The sequence below is a fragment of the Mytilus trossulus genome, chromosome 12 (assembly GCF_036588685.1).
Source record: "Mytilus trossulus isolate FHL-02 chromosome 12, PNRI_Mtr1.1.1.hap1, whole genome shotgun sequence".
NCBI classification, from domain to species: domain Eukaryota; kingdom Metazoa; phylum Mollusca; class Bivalvia; order Mytilida; family Mytilidae; genus Mytilus; species Mytilus trossulus.
This window is the reverse complement of record NC_086384.1, coordinates 59,351,923-59,373,973: the sequence shown is the minus strand read 5'-3', so window position 1 is coordinate 59,373,973 and position 22,051 is coordinate 59,351,923. Positions and strand designations below refer to the sequence as shown.

Genomic DNA, 22,051 nt, shown 5'->3' with positions numbered 1-22,051 from the left:
GAAGAAATATATATACATCGAAGCAGAGACTGAGTGAACTGTTGTTATTTTCATTTAACTCTGAAATAATTATAAACAGTTGATTGTCTCCATATTATTCCGACGAATCTTAACATTTTTATAAGATTCATTGATTGAATGTTTATGTACTTAAAAACCACTTGATTAAAATAATCTATTAATAGATATACGGAATTCACCTAATCTTTCCATAGTAATTCCCCTTGTTAATACGCGGACAAAACACATCGACGCAGGTAGGGAAAATTTGTATATATATTTTTCTTTAAGGAATGTTACATGAACTAAAGCGTAGTTTTATGTCATGCTTCATGCACAGGGTTTCCAAAGCTCCGTTTAATCGAAATATATAATTATTTACTAGTTATGTCAGTTTGTTTAGCAGCATTGTGTCCTCTTATATTTTGTAAAGAGGCTTCCTTTCAAGTGTTTGTTGTTAATGAAATCTCGATTAATGCATTACACAGAAGACGCTTACTCTTGCTTACTTGTGACCACCCTACACTTTTCTGTAGTCTAGGTCACTGAGGAGGGTGGATCTACAACTGCATGCATATAGATACATATATATGTATCATATGATCATGTATAATGTTTTGTTCTTTTGTTGTATTTAAAATATGACATACGTCATCTGTTCAATAACGAAAATGTGTTTACTTTATTGTGATGAATTAGCAAATTCAAACTAAAAATAATCATGAGAATAATGGATGTTGATGTAATTGTTACAGTATCTAATCTATAGAACTAATATACCGCATTACATTTAAATATATCTCTATAGAGTATAGTATATAGGTTGCATTATTGCTGGTTTTTTTTTCCAAATCATTTTTCAATAATGAAAAATAGGATAGTATATAAATTCAGGACAACTTTTTTTCATCAAATAACAATGCAACTATTTGTACTACATTATTTAACATCAGATCAAACTCACAGTGAAATAAATCTCATTATGAAATTAGATAGTGCCATCAAATTAAACAACTTCATCTTTACTTGTTACTTAACATTTATTACAAATAATTTTACAGAAATAATTAGTAGACATGGACGAACGTTCCCGAACGATCCTAAGGAAAGGTCGAACTATTTTAATCAAAGGATTATGTGACATCCCTGGTATATGTGATAAATTGTTTGCATATGGAGTGTTAACAGAGGGTATGATGTCAGAAATAACGGTAAGTACCGTGTACATCACATATGGAGTGTTAACAGAGGGTATGATGTCTGAAATAACGGTAAGTACCATGTACATCACATATGGAGTGTTAACAGAGGGTATGATGTCAGAAATAACGGTAAGTACCATGTACATCACATATGGAGTGTTAACAGAGGGTATAACGATGTCAGAAATAACGGTAAGTACCATGTACATCACATATGGAGTGTTAACAGAGGGTATGATGTCTGAAATAACGGTAAGTACCGTGTACATCACATATGGAGTGTTAACAGAGGGTATGATGTCAGAAATAACGGTAAGTACCATGTGCATCACATATGGAGTGTTAACAGAGGGTATGATGTCAGAAATAACGGTAAGTACCATGTACATCACATATGGAGTGTTAACAGAGGGTATGATGTCTGAAATAACGGTAAGTACCGTGTACATCACATATGGAGTGTTAACAGAGGGTATGATGTCAGAAATAACGGTAAGTACCGTGTACATCACATATGGAGTGTTAACAGAGGGTATGATGTCTGAAATAACGGTAAGTACCGTGTACATCACATATGGAGTGTTAACAGAGGGTATGATGTCTGAAATAACGGTAAGTACCGTGTACATCACATGTGGAGTGTTAACAGAGGGTATGATGTCTGAAATAACGGTAAGTACCGTGTACATCACATATGGAGTGTTAACAGAGGGTATGATGTCAGAAATAACGGTAAGTACCATGTACATCACATATGGAGTGTTAACAGAGGGTATAACGATGTCAGAAATAACGGTTAGTACCGTGTACATCACATATGGAGTGTTAACAGAGGGTATGATGTCTGAAATAACGGTAAGTACCGTGTACATCACATATGGAGTGTTAACAGAGGGTATGATGTCAGAAATAACGGTAAGTACCATGTACATCACATATGGAGTCTTAACAGAGGGTATGATATCAGAAATAACGGTAAGTACCATGTACATCACATATGGAGTGTTAACAGAGGGTATGATGTCAGAAATAACGGTAAGTACCGTTTACATCACATATGGAGTGTTAACAGAGGGTATGATGTCTGAAATAACGGTAAGTACCGTGTACATCACATATGGAGTGTTAACAGAGGGTATGATGTCAGAAATAACGGTAAGTACCGTGTACATCACATATGGAGTGTTAACAGAGGGTATGATGTCTGAAATAACGGTAAGTACCATGTACATCACATATGGAGTGTTAACAGAGGTCATGATGTCAGAAATAACGGTAAGTACCGTGTACATCACATATGGAGTGTTAACAGAGGGTATGATGTCAGAAAAAACGGTAAGTACCGTGTACACCACATATGGAGTGTTAACAGAGGGTATGATGTCAGAAATAACGGTAAGTACCATGTACATCACATATGGAGTGTTAACAGAGGGTATGATGTCTGAAATAACGGTAAGTACCGTGTACATCACATATGGAGTGTTAACAGATGGTATGATGTCAGAAATAACGGTAAGTACCATGTACATCACATATGGAGTGTTAACAGAGGGTATGATGTCTGAAATAACGGTAAGTACCGTGTACATCACATATGGAGTGTTAACAGAGGGTATGATGTCAGAAATAACGGTAAGTACTGTGTACATCACATATGGAGTGTTAACAGAGGGTATGATGTCAGAAATAACGGTAAGTACCGTGTACATCACATATGGAGTGTTAACAGAGGGTATGATGTCAGAAATAACGGTAAGTACCATGTACATCATATACATTAATGCATAGAAACTTTAAATGTTTAAATATATATACAATATTAAGGCAATACAATTGAGAATAGAATCGGGGAATGCGTCAAAGAAACAACAACCCGACCATAGAAGAGACACATAAGCTTTATTTGTCTCCATTTCCATTAGGTATTTTGCTAAAGTGTTCTTTCTTGGTTGTTAATATTTTTGCTTTGAACAGTTGTCTCCCCTTAGTAAAGGTATATGCTGTTATTGTCTTCATTTCCGTATTTTGATGTATTATACATAATAAGGAAAGTGAACTATCATTGGTTTTTTTAGCTATATATAGAACAGTTTTAAGAAAAGGAATAACAAGACCAACAATGACAATAAATCCAAATGAGTTGAGATTGAGGAAATAATGTCCGGAAAAATTATTATATTACTTTTTGGTAACACCGTAGCTAAACGTGTTGTAGGGTGGAAAAAGTCATGTGCAATACCTACTAAATCTTTGCTATCGATGTAGGAAAACATTCCTTCTCGTGTATATACACATATGCACATCTATAATAATTAACTGCTTGGTTCTTTTAATTCAGAACTTAATTGGGGACATGCCTCTACGTCTATTTTAGTTGTAAACTATTTTGCAATTTTTGTTTGTTTGTTATATATATTATGTCGTTCAAAGTCATTCACAAAGGAAAAACATGTTTTATTTTGATTATTTAGTAAAAACACGTTTCATAAAAAAAAACCTAAATTGATATTCCAACTTGTCATTACAGTCTGAACATACACGAGAACAACAAGCTCGCGCACTTCTTGATATACTACCACGAAGAGGTCAAACAGCTTACGATTATTTCCATCAAGCACTAGTAGAAACGAACAATCAAGAACTCGCTGATGTCCTGAAGCCAGAATTTGCAAGCAGACCAGAATTGTCAAAAGCTAAAACATTAGAAGAAACACCACAGCGTTACGATAGAACAACATTACAACATGCTGCATCTGTAGGTTCGCCAATAATTGATCCTCCATCATTATTTTCAGGTAAGAGCGACTCAAATAGGAAAACAACAAACTATCCATATATTGACAGAAAGACAACAGACTATTCATATAATTGATAGCATGACCTGGTTCAGGCATACATACATAAAACTATCCATATATTGAAAGCATGACCTTGTTCAGTCATACATACAGACTATCCATATATTGAAAGCATGACCTTGTTCAGTCATACATACAAACTATCCATATATTGATAGCATGAACTTGTTCAGTCATACATACAAACTATCCATATATTGATAGCATGACCTTGTTCAGTCATACATACAGACTATCCATATATTGAAAGCATGACCTTGTTCAGTCATACATACAAACTATCCATATATTGATAGCATGAACTTGTTCAGTCATACATACAAACTATCCATATATTGAAAGCATGACCTTGTTCAGGCATACATACAGACTATCCATATATTGAAAGCATGACCTTGTTCAGGCATACATACAGACTATCCATATATTGATCTTGTTCAGGCATACATACAGACTAACCATATATTGAAAGCATGACCTTGTTCAGGCATACATACAGACTATCCATATATTGAAAGCATGAACTTGTTCAGTCATACATACAGACTATCCATATATTGAAAGCATGACCTTGTTCAGTCATACATACAAACTATCCATATATTGATAGCATGACCTGGTTCAGTCATACATACAAACTATCCATATATTGATAGCATGACCTTGTTCAGTCATACATACAAACTATCCATATATTGAAAGCATGACCTGGTTCAGTCATACATACAAACTATCCATATATTGAAAGCATGACCTGGTTCAGTCATACATACAGACTATCCATATATTGAAAGCATGACCTGGTTCAGTCATACATACAAACTATCCATATATTGATAGCATGACCTTGTTCAGTCATACATACAAACTATCCATATATTGAAAGCATGACCTGGTTCAGTCATACATACAAACTATCCATATATTGAAAGCATGACCTGGTTCAGTCATACATACAAACTATCCATATATTGATAGCATGACCTTGTTCAGTCATACATACAGACTATCCATATATTGAAAGCATGACCTGGTTCAGTCATACATACAAACTATCCATATATTGATAGCATGACCTTGTTCAGTCATACATACAGACCATCCATATATTGATAGCATGACCTTGTTCAGTCATACATACAGACTATCCATATATTGATAGCATGACCTTGTTCAGTCATACATACAGACTATCCATATATTGAAAGCATGACCTGGTTCAGTCATACATACAAACTATCCATATATTGATAGCATGACCTTGTTCAGTCATACATACAGACTATCCATATATTGAAAGCATGACCTTGTTCAGGCATACATACAGACCATCCATATATTGATAGCATGACCTGGTTCAGTCATACATACAGACCATCCATATATTGATAGCATGACCTTGTTCAGTCATACATACAGACCATCCATATATTGATAGCATGACCTGGTTCAGTCATACATACAGACTATCCATATATTGAAATCATGACCTTGTTCAGGCATACATACAGACTATCCATATATTGATGAAGCATGACCTGGTTCAGGCATACATGCATACAACTATCCATCACAAATTCTAACAATACTGATTGTTGTAGAAGTGTCTAAAAACAGCACAAGCAACATATTGTTAAAACTTGTGACACAAGAAGAAGGCCATTTGTTGAGCCGAAATATTTGTCAACACGATTTAATAACAACATTTTCGTTTAATAACACCTTATATCAGTACCGTTGTGCAAATCTTTAGACTGATATAATTTTTTCCTTATCTGCATAGTATCGCCTATTCTAGACGATCCGGTACATAGTAAATTTGCTGGTTGGTCCTTTTTATATATATATAGCATGACCTGGTACAGGCATACATACAGACTATGCGGTATGGGCTTTGCTCATTGTTAAAAGCCGTACGGTGGCCTGTAGTTGTTAATTTCTGTGTCATTTTTTGTATCTTTTGAATGTTGTCTCATTGGCAATCATATCACGTAAGGGGCGGATACCGGATTTTGTAAATGGGGGAGGCTAAGTTTTGATATGTTGCCGAGCGGAACGAGGCGAAAAATTTTGGGGACCTTTTAAGGGCTAAAAACATAAAATAAGTGTAATATGCACTTTTCAATCGGTTTCTGGCGTTGGGCATGCAAATTTATAGTTGCTGTAAAGTGTAAGGGTTGGATATTTTCAATGCTGTCTTCTCTCTATTAATTGTCTATCATAAAATGATAGTATGGATCCAAAGCTATGAACTGATAAATTTGATGACATGTGGGACTTGTCAATAGAAAATAGACATGGAAATTCTTGCTGTTTTGTTGTAAGTTAAGTTATCATAACTTGTTGTTGTAAACAAGATATACACCCGGGTATTCAATGACATTTACAATACGGCCAGCACAGATTAGAAAAACAAACAATCAATTTCTTATCCAAATGTTTAGTTTATATTTTTTACCCAACAAAATTAAGGGAAGTTAGGGGTTCCAAATCAACCAAAGGCTAAGAATGAGTCTGAAATGACAACAAATTTATGAATGACGGTCGACAAATGGAGACTTAAAGGCCACACCCGTCAATCAGGTTGAAGTCAGTTCTTGAAAAAAGTATTTAATGTATTAGTTCGGCGAAACAGACATTTCGTTCAGACATGCAAACCCCTGCCACCAAAAAATGCCCGCTTTTATTCATCATGTTCATTTCATGCTATATAATTCTGTTGTAACTTTTTGTTTCTGATAGCAAAAACAGTGAACATGATTATTGTTGTCAATCAAGATACAGCCGGAATTTTTGTTTAAGGCAAAAATCAGAGTTATTTTTTTTTATCTCAAATATCTCAGCCTGTCTCCTCAAATCAAATGGTTCGTACCTTAGACTTTAAATACATCTAGGGCTTATACTGACTGGGGATCATTATTCAGCTATGTTATTTTAATATTGGCTGGGGCGTTTGGGGTTAAACATGTTTTCGTGGGTTAATAATATTGCCGTGGAACTTTTTTTTCGTGTGAGTGTAATAGTCTATATCCCGCTGCAAATGTGTGCACCTGTCCTAAGTCAGGAATCTGATTTACAGTAGTTTTCGTTTGTTTATGTAATATATACGTGTTTCTCGTTTCTCGTTTTATTTATATAGATTAGACCGTTGGTTTTCCCGTTTGAATGGTTTTACACTAGTAATTTTGGGGCCCTTTATAGCTTGTTGTTCGGTGTGAGCCAAGGTTCCGTGTTGAAGGCCGTACTTTAACTTATAATGGTTTACTTTGCATATTGTTATTTGGATGGAGAGTTGTCTCATTGGCACTCACACCACATCTTCCTATATCTATATATTGATTGTTTGGTGCAATCGCGCAGTAGAAGTTAATACGTTCTTGCTCAATCTTCTGTCGCTTTGAAGGTGTCATGATTGTCATCCTCAGCCTAAGCAATGTGTTACTGTAATATTTGAATTTCAAAATGACCAAGCGACGTTTTTTTCGACGCACTGTTCAACTCCAACATAGAGAATGACATAACTTTGACAATCAGTAAATTCCAGCGAAAATTATCTTTATAAGCAAAATGGGGTTGGGGGGGGGGGGGGGGGGGGGGTACGCCCTCTACGCCCCCTCTAAATCCGCCACTACACATCTTCTTTTTTATATTTACAATATAGGTGACTACGTCAGTTTATCTTATTTGTACGTTCACACAAAGCTCGCGTTTTAGTAACATCTAGACTACTAGTTTATGTCGTAAACATAAAATATTGTGATCTTTTTGTAAATATACACAGCCAATTGATATCGATAATTGTACACGACATTTTAAAGCAATATATGAAATAGATAGACAATGCTTAATATTCATACGTGTTTGAAGACTAGTAAGACCTAGCTTGGTGTCCATCTGTTTTCGATGGTTGCTGTCAGTGGTATGATTGCCAATGAGACAACTGTCCACAAGAGACCAAAATAACACAGACATTAACAACTATTGGTCACCGTACGGCCTTCAACAATGAGCAAAGCCCATACCGCATAGTCAGCGATAATTTTACTTATTTTGGTTACTTTTGATTGATCGAGTACCAGGACAGAAAATGTAACTGTTGAAAAAAGACTATAATCCTTAAAAGCGGTAATATGAAAATCGTCTATATAAATGGTTTTTTTCTTTCTTTTTAGTAGGAAGCATTGATATACACTCTACAGACACTGTTCCTCCATTTACTCCAGAGACTGTAGAACCAATGAAAATACAAATGCTAAAATGTAACAGACAAGAGATAATAAGCAATAACCCGGATGTATGTAAAATACTATTTATTGTCAGAAACTACAAGACTTAGTATTATATTACTTTATATACACAGAAATTATCCAGCTCTATGTCATGTTTATGTCAGTTCGACATACTTTGTTAGCTAGGTGTACAGAAACATGTCGACATACATACAGACAGTATAAAGGGAATTCAAGGGTCTTCATTCGAGAGGAACTACCAACGCCAAAGAACTTTAAAAGTTCACAAAAACTGCAAAGTGAACTAAAGTGACATACAATGTAACGAACCTGATTAAAATATAATAATAAAACAAATAAGTATATATTACATCGCTGTTTTGTCATTGAAAAAAAAACTAAACTTAAACGTAAGAGTTTTATTTTCCTTCGTAATGAAGTTCTTTCTACTGGCTAAGGGAAGAAAGACAGGAATTAAAATACAATAACTGTTCCTTTGATAGGCGGACACACGTTTAGGATACAATTTCTTAGTTTTAACTACTGAGTAAAGTTGACAGAATTTACAACCATCATGACATTTTTCAGTAGTTTCTATAAAATTAATGACTTAAAAAAATGTTATAACGAATTCACCTTTATTTATTTATATTTGTTTACTCTTTTTTCATTTCAGTGTTATAGCATGGACGGAAATTCTAGAGGAAAACTAATAATCATTAACATAATGTCATTCGATAACCATGATATACCATCACGTGACAAACAGGCACATGATCTGTCAGCATCAAGTTTGTCGTTATTATTCAAAAAACTTAAATTCAAAGTTGTGCTAAAAACAGATATTAATAAAAAGGTAAGTGATTAAGACATCCAAATTTTATATATAGATTATCTTGCACCCTGTACATTCGTAGGACAAATATTGGTAAAAGGCAACCCAATAAAGACCTTGTATATTTCATATGAAATAAGTGGGCGGGCTTACACAATATACAATTAGAATTAAGTGGTGTTACATTCCTTTGTAAAAGAAAACAACATGGTTTGAGGGAATATCTAGAAGGTTTCAACAGAAGAAGAAATTTGATAATGAACGTATGCAATAAATTAGTGTTGTCAAATCATGCACGTTTGACCAACCGGTTACTTGGATAAATGTCCGACCGATTAACCGGTTAACCGGTAGTTAAAGTTGATGTTTAAAGGCCTTACCTTTAGTACCCTACATATAGATATAAGCAGATGTGGTATAAGTGTCAATATGACACTTTACATCCAAGTCATACATTTACGTTTTTATAATACGATGAATTGAAGTTTGTCCTTTGGTATTATAAGGCTTGTCTGTGAGGATTTATGGCGAAGTTATACTTTCATAATCAAATACACCGTATCAACTATGGCGTTTGTACTAACTTCAGATTGAAAATATAAAAAAAAAACGTCTTGATCTCGTAGAATTGATCCGTTAATTCTTTCCTTTTATTTTGTTGCCTCCGAAAATGTGGAGTGTTTCAATTTGAAACGTTTAAGCATGTTACTCGTACTATCAAGTATACATTAATTACATTCACATTGGTTTGCATTTCACAATTTTTTAGTTAGCATTTCGTTAAAAGTAAGACAAAGTCTTGCACGTCAGAGGTTTCACATTTAGAAGTAGGTCTACACAATATTAGATCATTAATAAAATAATGAAGTAAATCGTAAAATTTATCTGTTTTCCTGATTTAAATAATACTGTTACTAATTATGTTTCCATTAAGATTTTGCCTGCTGACAGACAAGTTCTAACTAATTTTATGTTTTTTGGATTAACAATATCAATCAATATTCTGGACAATTGATCTGTCAAATTAATTACCACGATGACATTTTTTGAATTTTTGAATAAAACATAACTATTTAATGATTTCAATACAAATTTATACCAAATCTATTAAAATTGAAAATAAGTCCGGTTAACCTGGCGTGTTGATACATTCTGTTTTTTTCATCAATAAATGATTGGGATGCTGTCTCTATGTTCTCAATAATTTCAGAATGTTAATTCAAAGTACGTCCTTGTTTATAGGAATTATTAGATATGATAACTGCAGAACAACAAAGTCCTGAGATTTACGACTGTTTTGCTATGGTTATTTTATCTCATGGACTTGGTGACCTGATATTCATGAAGGATGGAGAACCTCTGAAAATGCAAAATATAATGGATCAGTTTGATACAGAAAACTGTCCTAAACTGAAGGGGAAGCCGAAGCTGTTCTTCATTCATGCATGCCCGTCAGGTAAGTTTTATAGTCTTTTGTACTTTTGATCGTGTTCTTGTTGCTCAGTATGTCACAGTATTTCTATTGTATGTGTGGTTCGGGTTCGAGTTTATAATCAGTCTTAAGTTTTCTATGTTGTGTTTTGTCTATTTTTGTTTGTCTATTGGACTTTTATAATGTTTTTTTTTTTTGTTTTTTAGCCATGATGTTGTCGGTTTATTTTCGATATATGAGTTTGAATGTCTCAGGTATCTTTCACCCCTTCATTGCCTTCTTTGCTGTCTTGCTATAAATATCACCCTTCCTGTCGTATCAGTTAGTGAGTACCTCATTTTTGTCTCATTGTGAAATAACCCTTTCCTGTCGTATTGAAAGTATCTCGATTTGTATTTTAAATGGAAATACCGTGCTTCCCTATTTGCTCCATTTCGTAGGGTTAGTGAGTCCTTTTTTTAAATTTCATTATTATATCCTTTACCCTAACGTGTTGGTTTTAATCTCTATAAATCCCCCTTTTCTAACGTACGATAAGTAACGCCTGGCTTTTTTTCATTGTACATGCCGTTTCTGTATCGTTGGGAAAGTATCTTTTCCTGTCAAATTTGAAGTTTCTTTTTTCATGCTCCCTTCTGTGTCGTCTTGAAACTATCGCCTTCATTCTAAATATCACTGTCATGTCGTCTTGTTCTTTATTCGTTTCTTGTGCACTCGACTCCAATTTTAATCGACTAGGATTGTCAAATTTCCAATCAAATGTCGGTGGTTTTCTCCGGGCACTCTGGCTTCCTCCACTATTAAAAGTGGCCGCCACGAAATAGCCTGAATGCGTTGCTTACAAGTGGCGCTAAGAACTAAAAAATCTACCAATCAATCATTTCTTGTCTTGCTTTTAATACCCCGTTCGTGTCGTGTGGTAAGTAATTCCTTGTGTATGTTTAGTAACTCAATGTCTTGTCTCATTGTTAATTCTCCCTTGCTGGTGGTGTTGCAATTTTCTCTTTTGTTGTCTGCTTGTAAATACAAAAATGAACCACTTCAATGTCGTGTTGTAATTTTTCACCTTTCTTGTCTAACTGTAAATACCTCCGTTCCTGTCGTATGGCAGATATCCCCTTTTGTATCATTTAGAATATCACTGCTTTCTTGAGATTGTAGTTCTTGTCTTCTATCATTGAACATATCCCCTATTTTGTTGTGTTGATGATATTCTGTTCTTGTCTTGTTGTAATTTTCTCCTTTTATGTCTAATTTAAATACCCCCATTCCTGTCGTATGATCAGTATCTTCTTATGTGTCTCATTTTTAAAGATCCCTGCTTTAACATGTTTTAAATACCCACTCTACTGTTACATATTTAGTAACGCCTGTCTTGTCTCTTTGTATTTCTTTTTGTGTCTCGTTTGAATTGTCCTTCCCATTTTGTTTTGTAATTCTTTTCCTTTCATGTTTAATCGTAAATATTCCGGATCCTGTCATTTGGTAGGTATCCCTGTTTGTATTTGGTTTTCATGTTATATTTGTTATTCTCGTGGTGTTTTGTCTGATGCTTGGTCCGTTTCTGTGTGTGTTACGTTTCGGTGTTATGTCGTTGTTCGAATTCTCCTCTTATATTAAATCCGTTTCCCTCGGTTTTAGTTTTAGTTTGATACCCCGATTTTGTTTTTTGTCCATGGATTTATGAGTTTTGAACAGCGGTATACTACTGTTGCCTTAATTTGTGTCTCATATATATTCTTCTATCTTGTCCAGTTGTGCCCACATTTCTGTTGTATGGTAGATATCCCCTTTTAATATTCAGTGTATATTATTGTTTATTATATGCAGCGTATTTATAATGGTACTCTTTTTATGCTTTGTATTTATAATGTTACTCTTTTTATGCAGTGTATATATTTTAGATTATGGAGAATCAGACAATACTGAGATGAGCAATATATTCCCACTTATTAATGAAGACCATCATACTCTCACCAAAGCAGATATTTTCTTAGCTAGGGCAACTAAATACGGTAATGACATTTATATCAACTTAGCGGGGGCAACTAAATACAGTAATTCCAAATATAATCTTAGCGAGGGCATATATCACGGTTATTCCGTATATCATCTTAGCGAGGGCCATTAAATACGCTAACTCAGTATATCATCTTAACGAGGGCCATTAAATACGCTAACTCAGTATATCATCTTAACGAGGGCCATTAAATACGCTAACTCAGTATATCATCTTAGAGAGGGCAACTAAATACGCTAACTCAGTATATCATCTTAGCAAGGTCAACTGAATACGCTAACTCAGTATATCATCTTAGCGAGGGCAACTGAATACGCTAACTCAGTATATCATCTTAGCGAGGGCAACTAAACACGCTAACTCAGTATTTCATCTTAGCGAGGGCAACTAAATACGCTAACTCAGTATTTCATCTTAGCAAGGGCAACTAAATACGCTAACTCAGTATTTCATCTTAGCGAGGGCCATTAAATACGCTAACTCAGTATATCATCTTAACGAGGGCCATTAAATACGCTAACTCAGTATATCATCTTAGCGAGGGCAACTAAATACGCTAACTCAGTATATCATCTTAGCGAGGGCAACTAAATACGCTAACTCAGTATATCATCTTAGCAAGGTCAACTGAATACGCTAACTCAGTATATCATCTTAGCGAGGGCAACTGAATACGCTAACTCAGTATATCATCTTAGCGAGGGCAACTAAACACGCTAACTCAGTATTTCATCTTAGCGAGGGCAACTAAATACGCTAACTCAGTATTTCATCTAAGCGAGGGCAACTAAATACGCTAACTCAGTATTTCATCTTAGCGAGGGCCATTTAATACGCTAACTCAGTATATGATTTTAGTGAGGGCAACTAAATACGCTAACTCAGTATTTCATCTTAGCAAGGGCCATTAAATACGCTAACTCAGTATATCATCTTAGCGAGGGCAACTAAATACGCTCACTCAGTATATCATCTTAGCGAGGGCAACTAAATACGCTTACTCAGTATATCATCTTAGCGAGGGCAACTAAATACGCTAACTCAGTATATCATCTTAGCGAGGGCCATTAAATACGCTAACTCAGTATATGATTTTAGTGAGGGCAACTAAATACGCTAACTCAGTATTTCATCTTAGCAAGGGCCATTAAATACGCTAACTCAGTATATCATCTTAGCGAGGGCAACTAAATACGCTAACTCAGTATATCATCTTAGCAAGGGCCATTAAATACGCTAACTCAGTATTTCATCTTAGCGAGGGCAACTAAATACGCTAACTCAGTATTTCATCTTAGCGAGGGCAACTAAATACGCTCACTCAGTATATCATCTTATCAAGGGCCATTAAATACGCTAACTCAGTATATCATCTTAGCGAGGGCAACTAAATACGCTCACTCAGTATATCATCTTAGCAAGGGCCATTAAATACGCTAACTCAGTATATCATCTTAGCGAGGGCAACTAAATACGCTAACTCAGTATATCATCTTAGCAAAGGCCATTAAATACGCTAACTCAGTATATCATCTTAGCAAAGGCCATTAAATACGCTAACTCAGTATATCATCTTAGCGAGGGCAACTAAATACGCTAACTCAGTATATCATCTTAGCAAAGGCCATTAAATACGCTAACTCAGTATATCATCTTAGCAAAGGCCATTAAATACGCTAACTCAGTATATAATTTTAGCGAGGGCAACTAAATACGCTAACTCAGTATATCATCTTAGCAAAGGCCATTAAATACGCTAACTCAGTATATAATTTTAGCGAGGGCAACTAAATACGCTTGTTCAGTATATAATCTTAGCAAGGTCCATTAAATACGCTAACTCAGTATATAATTTTAGCGAGGGCAACTAAATACGCTTGTTCAGTATATAATCTTAGCAAGGTCCATTAAATACGCTAACTCAGTATATAATTTTAGCGAGGGCAACTAAATACGCTTGTTCAGTATATAATCTTAGCAAGGTCCATTAAATACGCTAACTCAGTATATAATTTTAGCGAAGGCAACTGAATACGGTAACTGCATATATAGTCTTAGCGAAGACAACTTAATACGGTAAATCCGTATATCATCTTAGCGAGGGCAACTAAATACGGTAATTCCGTATACCATCTTAGCGAGGGCAACTAAATACGGTAATTGCATATCTCATCTTAGCGAGGTCAACAGTAAATCCATATATTTTTATTTTATTCCATATATCATAACGGACGACATCAAAAATTCAATGTAGGATAAAAACTTAATTCATATTGTTCACTGACCCTCCTATCCCGTTTAAACCTAATTTGGGGAGAAATGATTGACCAATATGGCTATATGTAAAATCGATTTTGGATTAAAAACACTTGAAGGAATTGTTACCCCCACCCCCAAACTATTTGATTTTAGTTTTTTGTTATCCTGCATTGATCTTTTGATATCGTTCCTAAAGAGAGGTAACATTCTTTCATCGATTTTTTCAACATTTTGCGGTTACCGAATATTTAATGGAGAACCCTTATTTCAAAATGACCGATTAAAAAGATTGTGACCACTAAATACAGCTTAAGGTCGATTTTTTGTCTTTTCCACTTGTAATGTTCCAGTGTTGTGGTCTTTAAGTTTGGAAATAGATCAAAATGATGTGTTTTTTGGAAAATAAATGAAAAATCCTTTTGAAATCGATACATTGTAATTAAATGTTTTTAATCACTCAATTGATGCGAACGGATGTATCTGTGATCAGAAGATCACCTCTCGGTAATTGTAGGAACTATTTTGTTTGGCTTTACAACTATTTTGATCTGAGCGGCGCAGTCACTGATGCGTCTTATATAGACGAAACGCGCGTCTGGCGTATTAAATTATAATCCTGGCACCTTTGATAACTATTTACAACACTTGGTCGATGACAGTACTGGTGGACGTTTGACATGCGTTTCAATTATATGGTCATTTTGATAAATTTCCTGTTGACAAAACTTTAATTTTTTCGAAAAATTAAGGATTTTTCTTATCCCAGGAATAGATTACCTTTAGTTAGTCGTATTTGGCACAACCTTTTTTAGAATGTTGAGTCATCAATGCTCTTTAACTTTGTACTTGTTTGGCTTTACAACTATTTTGTTCTGAGCGTCACTGATGAGTGGTACCTTTAAAACTATTATCTTCGATTAGTTATTTTTTCGATTCCATTCAATTGGATGAATAATTATAATTTCTATATTTATTTACACAATATTAATGTATACATAAATTCTTTCATTTCAGACCCAATCGTTTTTAATACGGAATCCAAGGGTTTCTGGTTTATCCAAGCGTTTGTTCACATAATGAAGTACCATGCACATCACAATCATCTGTTAGATATTATGACAAAGGTAAATATTTAAAAGAGGGGCGAGTTATACCAGAGGGATATTATAACTCATAGATCGAAAACAAACTGACAACACCATGGCTAAAATTGAAAAAGATAAACAGGCAAATAATAGTGCACAAGACACAACATTGAAAACTTCAGACTTTGTAACATGAACCCCATCAAAAGCTGGGATGATCTCAGGTGCTGCGGAGAGGTAAGAAGACCCTGCTCCACATGTGGCATCCGTCGTGTTGCTCATAGTAGAATCATATTCAAAACAGTGTGGTCCTGGCCATTGATTGACGACCTAAATTATCCCATTGACTGGGACAGATTAGGTGAAAGTTTGTCTGTAACGACCATTGCTCACTTCTTACTTATTATAGAATTTAAATTGTGGGGTCGCCAAAGGTTCTTAACGCCTTTAATAATAAAATAATTCGAAAAATTATTTAGGAATAACCTGTATGTTTTGATTTATAATATTGATATAAATCAACACATCATATTATTCCGGATTCGTTTTACGAATTGCTTTTTTTATGTGTTGAAAACCTTTGGTGACCCCACAAATTCAGTGTCTTTAACAAGTACATAGTGAGCAGTGATTGTTACCGACAAACGTTCACCTAATCTGTCCCAGTCAATGGGATAATTTAGGTCGTTAATCAATGGTCAGGACCACATTGTTTTGAATATGATTCTATTACAAACCCGGTAATAGTCTAATTCGGTAGGTAATTTTCGTGAAAATAATTTAACAGTTTTCACAATTTCATCCGAAACCAAATATTTGAAAGATACATTAATGTGACATAAACAGGTCGAGAACTCTAGATTTTCTGACGTCAGAATATATTTGCATAGTAATTTCCAAAAAACAAGGCCAATATGGTCTTGAAAAACTGACCAATCGACTCAATGAACTACAATGCATTGTGGGCTACTACGAGTAAACTACTACTTAAAACACGTGGAATTAGTGGGAAAACAGTCAGCTAATATATTGTCTGGGACTCTCATTACCAAAGTTTTTATTTTGCAAATATATTTAATGTAAAATATATAACGTAATCTTCAATTTGCATGCTCAGATTAAAAAAATATTGTTTATTGGTTTCACAATTCGACCTTCTTTTTCGCCTTGCAAAAGTAGTTGAACCGGTTTTGTGCATTGTTATGAATTGAACCTGCATTAATTTCACGACGTGACACAGTGAAATATCAAATGAAGTAACCACTGTCCAGTAAGAAAATCATTTGAGCTCTTTTAAACCTGTATAATGTCATTCCAAAATCATTTCTGCATAGAAAAAACACGGAAACTTTCATTGAAACACTTTTTTCTGTACTGAATGAGTATTTTTTTCAAGTTATCAGAACCTGAACTAATAGTAAGAACATCATGATATTCAGTATGCTAAAAAAATATGTGTTTTGAAAGCTGCAGGGGCGGATCCAGCCATTTAAAAAAAGGGGGCCTAACCCTGGACAAATGGGAAGGGGGGGTCAAACTACATGTCCCCATCCAAATGCACTGATCGTCCTAAAAAGGGGGTCCATCCCCCGGAACCTCAGCCCTTTTGGATCCGCCACTGAGCGGGTACGGTATATAGCTCAATACATATTTTATAGTTTCATCCATCGATAATATCCGTTTGTTGCTTATTTTATCACAAAATATACCTCAGAGGTGTTTTTTTTTGTCGTTCGGCTGCTGTCCTGTTGACATATGTAAAATATCTCCAATATTAAAAGTCTCTGGATCATAGTGGGTGCCATATTACCTATTATTTTTTTCTTTCTAAAACGTGCTTTGTAAATAGAAATAAGAAGATGAGATATGAGTGCCAAACGAGACATCTTTCCAAAAAAGACATAATTTAGTAAAGAAAGCAGTCATAGGTTCAATGCTAAAAAGTAAGCTATTAATGACCCAAAAATTACTTGTGTAAAACAATCCAAACAAAAAAAAACACAAAAGAAAACGGCCCAATTAAATATATAAAAGGACAAGAAATCTATTCCATTAAAAAATATATATTGTATAGGAGCCTGTATTTCAGTGGTTGTTGTTTGTTTATGTGTTACATATTTGCTTTTCGTTCATTTTTTTTATATAATTAAGGCCGTTAGTTTTCTCGTTTGAATTTTTTTACATTGTCATACCGGGGCCTTTTATAGCTGACTATTAGGTATAAGCTTTGCTCATTGTTGATGGGTGTACGGTGTTCTATAAATGTTAATTTATGTGTCTTTTTGGTCTCTTGTGGACAGTTGTCTCATTGGCAATCATACCACATCTTTTTTATTATAGATCCAACGCCGCAATTTTCACAAAACATATCAAAATTTCCACCTTGTCGAACATACATATGGATAAATTCATTACAGCTTATTTCCTAATGCATGTAGAGCAACACTTTGGTTAGCTTGCTTGCTTTGTTTGTATATTGTACAAAATATAAAATATATAAGTTAAATTATGCCTATATACATATACTTTTTAAAGACGTCAATCTTATTTTCAAAGCTTGTATAAACAACTATATGCAAACAAAGCAAGCAAGCCAACAAAAATTTTACTTCGCAGGTATGAGAAATCAGCTGTAATATTTTTATTCAGTTTGGCAAATGTCCGATCGAGCCCGTTAAAAAACTAACATACTGAAACTACAGTTGCTGACTTCACTACCTCCAAAACAAAGGGAACAGTTTGGAAGTCCCATATACTGAAATGTGACAAAAAAATACATATAGATTTTGTAAACACTGCCATGTATGTAAATATTTCTTCGCCTTTTTACGAACACAAAATTCAAGGATCCCACATTTGCCGCTTTAATTATTTATACGAACATTTCTGTACTCGTGAATATCAGCACCGGCTGTTATCGACGGCTTACTTTACACTATTGAGTTTTTCTCATGGGTAATTGTGTTTTTTCGCTGTTGTTTCGTTCTTGTCTCACTCTGGTAGACAAATACATGAAATCTCTGTGCCATCATCAAACATGTTAATGGCTATATATCGGGTAATTCAAACCCTTTTTGCTTCGCATAGAAACAACTCTTCTTTAATCTGAGCATGGAAGTAATACTTTATATCACGAACTATGAATGAGGATACATAAAATGAAAAACTAAGCGAAATTGTGAATCCCGCATTGCACGAAAAAATGTGTTGTATTTCAGTAAATAACACGTGTTCTTGGTTGATTGTAAACACGTAGTAGTCCAACATGCATTGTGACTCATTTAGTGGATTGGTCAAAAACCTAGGTAAAAATGAATTGCGTCACATGTAAATAAACAATTACATGTGCGAGAACATAAGTATGCTAATTTATGCATTTCCATATAAGGTAGTGGTCCTGACCTGATAAAGAGAGAAACAAATCAGGCATTACAAATATAAAAAACATGTAATTCTTCACAAACAAAAACATATGAAAAATAAAAACCGTGTTAACTAAAATTTCCATTCTCAAATTTAAATTTTGAAAGGGTAAACCGTTCATACTCCGTTACTCGTAACAATCTTTTTCTTGTTCAGGAAGGTTGATTCCGTAGTGAGATTACTCTAATCTTAAAAAGATTATATCCTAGATCACACATTTTCAACCGATTCATTTATATAATAATGTTCTCGAAACTGTCTAGGGATGATTTCAGCCGTCAAGCAAAGACTTCAAATGGTACAATATTATGATGACACAAAGGAAATCACTATTATAATATTAAAAGGCCGCGGGATATAGGTATCCGTCAATGTGACAGAAGTCCAACGACATAAGTATTCAACATATGTCTTCAGAGTATTGTAAACCAACTTATTTTCGCGGATACTTTATTTCGCGTTTTACCCTTTCTTGACCACTTCGCGGCTATTTAATTTCGCGATTATCTCATTTACTTGATGAGGTTTATTAAAGAAAGATCAAAGATTGACATATTTGCGACGATTTGTATTCGCGTTATTTTTCTACTCAAGAAAGTCGCGAAATTAAATCGCTCGCGAAAAATAAGTTGGTTTACAGTATACTAACTGCGGCGCCAACGTTTTAATCCCCATTCGTTATGTAATTTAAAAAAAGAACTACATGTATTTGGTCATACACCTAAACAAACAAACTTTAGTGTGCATGTCTCAAAATAACTTATTGTACTACAATGGCTCACGATTTAGCCATGTTCACAATTGTTTTCTTTTACATTATTTCTTTGTATTAGGTTAATGGATTAGCACGAGAAGATGACCAACTTGTTGACAGTATGAATACATTGACTAGATCCTTATACTTCTTCCCTGACTAGATCCTTATACTTCTTCCCTGACTAGCTCCTTCTTCTTTTCCCAAACTAATGTATAATGACTATCGAGGAAAATGTCAAATTGAATATATGTTGTCATTTTCTATGTATATTTTAGTAGATAAGCTGGACAATTGTGAAATGTATATTTTAGTAGATAAGCTGGACAATTGTGAAATGTATATTTTTTTTATCATTGTTTAGACTTGTAGAATGTAGAATATATTCACATAAATTAGATTTTTTGTTGCTGTTTTGTGTTATTGATCATTCCATGTCTGAATCAAAGAAATTTTAGTTATTTTGTGTTTAACACAGAAGGATATTACCCAAATTGAAAGGAACTGATTTAAAGCAAATCAAATATTTACTGTAATAACTCTTAATTTAGTCCTGGTATCTATGATGAGTTTATTTACTACAATGAAATATTTCAGTTAAGCACTGAAATATAAGATAAAAGAGACGATTTTTAGTTCCATTATTGTAATTCTCCTTTTTGGATGGTCATGTTTCACTTGCACCATCTTGCTGTGTTGATACGTCACATCGTTCGCTATAGTCCATTAGTCAATGGTAATTTCTCGTGCTTATGCAGTTTTTGAAGCATTGTAAAAGAGGGTCGAATGATACCAAAGGTATATTGACAACAAAAACCCCATCAAATACTGAGGGTGATCTCAGGTGTCCGGAAGGGTAGGCAGTTTTTGATCCTCATCGGGCATTTCTCGTATTGCTTATGTTTGTAGGTATAATTCTTTAAATTGAGACGGGATTGTAGAAGCGACATTTGTTACATATTTCCTGTATTCTTTAAAACGGATATAGTTTAACAGTCAACCGTTGATCAATCTCGTGATGGCGTCCGTAAAATTTACGAAGGGATAATTTCAACTTCATAATTCTTTATAAACAAGCATGACTAACGAAGATACAAGTATCTTGTCTTAGGAAGGGATAAATCTTACTTTGTAATGGATCACTCTGATTCAAACAAAAAGTTATCTGAAACTGACATTGTCAAGATACTTGATTTCTTGATTGACAACATATTTGTTGCGTTTGGAGGACGTGTTTTTCAAAAGACTATTGGCATTCCAATGGGAACGAATTGTGCCCCTCTTCTTGCCGACATATTTCGTTATTATAATGCGGCTGACTTCATACAGAAGCTTCTTAGAAGTTAGCAATATCCTTTAACTCTACTTTCCACTAAATAGATGATGTTCTTTCACTACATGATTACAGCTTTCCAATTGTGAACTTTCAATTTTTAAGTAGCAACATTCCAGCAGCACCTGCATACGGTGTATATATTTTTCAATTGATACGATATTCCCGTGTTTGCATTTCGTATCATGATTTTTTTGATAGAGGGTTTTTGTTCACAAGGAAGCCATTTAATAAAGAGTTCCAAATGGTAAAGTTAAATCATCTCCATGTCAATTTTACGGACGCCATCACGAGTTGGTTGACCTTTATAGAATAACCGTTTCACAAATGATATCTGATATGTTCCTTACGTCGTAACTACAATCCCCTCCCCTTTTATAAATGTGGCCTTCCGAATTAAACTATTTACCGGATTTAATATCTCATAAGCAACACGACAGATGCCACACGTGGTGCAGGATCTGCTTATCCTTCCGGAGCACATGAGATCACCCCTAGGTTTTGGTGGGGTTCGTGTTGTTTATCCTTTAGTTTTCTATGTTGTGTCGTGTGTACTACTGTTTGTCTGTTTGTCCTTTTCATTTTTAGCCATGGCGTTGTTATGTTATTTTCGATATA

At 34.5% G+C, this 22,051-nt stretch overlaps 1 protein-coding gene across 3 annotated transcripts; it reads left to right on the top strand.

Moving 5' to 3' along the window:
* Positions 1 to 239: 239 nt before the first annotated feature.
* LOC134692956 (caspase-3-like) lies at positions 240 to 20,467 on the top strand. Of its 3 annotated transcripts, XM_063553611.1 has the most exons (9): positions 240 to 257; positions 1,062 to 1,211; positions 3,733 to 4,000; positions 8,236 to 8,357; positions 8,969 to 9,148; positions 10,370 to 10,583; positions 12,464 to 12,574; positions 15,853 to 15,962; positions 20,180 to 20,466. In XM_063553611.1, exons 2-9 carry the CDS (start codon positions 1,077 to 1,079, stop codon positions 20,261 to 20,263), a joined length of 1,224 nt encoding a protein of 407 aa, XP_063409681.1. In that variant the 5' UTR covers positions 240 to 257; positions 1,062 to 1,076; the 3' UTR covers positions 20,264 to 20,466. The 3 variants fall into 3 exon arrangements, with proteins under 3 accessions (XP_063409681.1, XP_063409682.1, XP_063409680.1); XM_063553612.1 differs by lacking the exon at positions 240 to 257 and having other exon boundaries at positions 1,053 to 1,211; positions 8,239 to 8,357; positions 20,180 to 20,467; XM_063553610.1 differs by lacking the exon at positions 240 to 257 and having other exon boundaries at positions 1,053 to 1,211.
* The last annotated feature ends 1,584 nt before the right edge of the window (positions 20,468 to 22,051 follow it).

Bases quoted from the DNA above. Each gene is read 5' to 3' on its own strand.
- LOC134692956 (XM_063553611.1), top strand. From the start codon at position 1,077: ATGGACGAACGTTCCCGAACGATCCTAAGGAAAGGTCGAACTATTTTA. The intron at 4,001-8,235 runs GTAAGAGCGACT...CTTTCTTTTTAG, and splicing joins TCCTCCATCATTATTTTCAG to TAGGAAGCATTGATATACAC. The intron at 9,149-10,369 runs GTAAGTGATTAA...CCTTGTTTATAG, and splicing joins AAACAGATATTAATAAAAAG to GAATTATTAGATATGATAAC.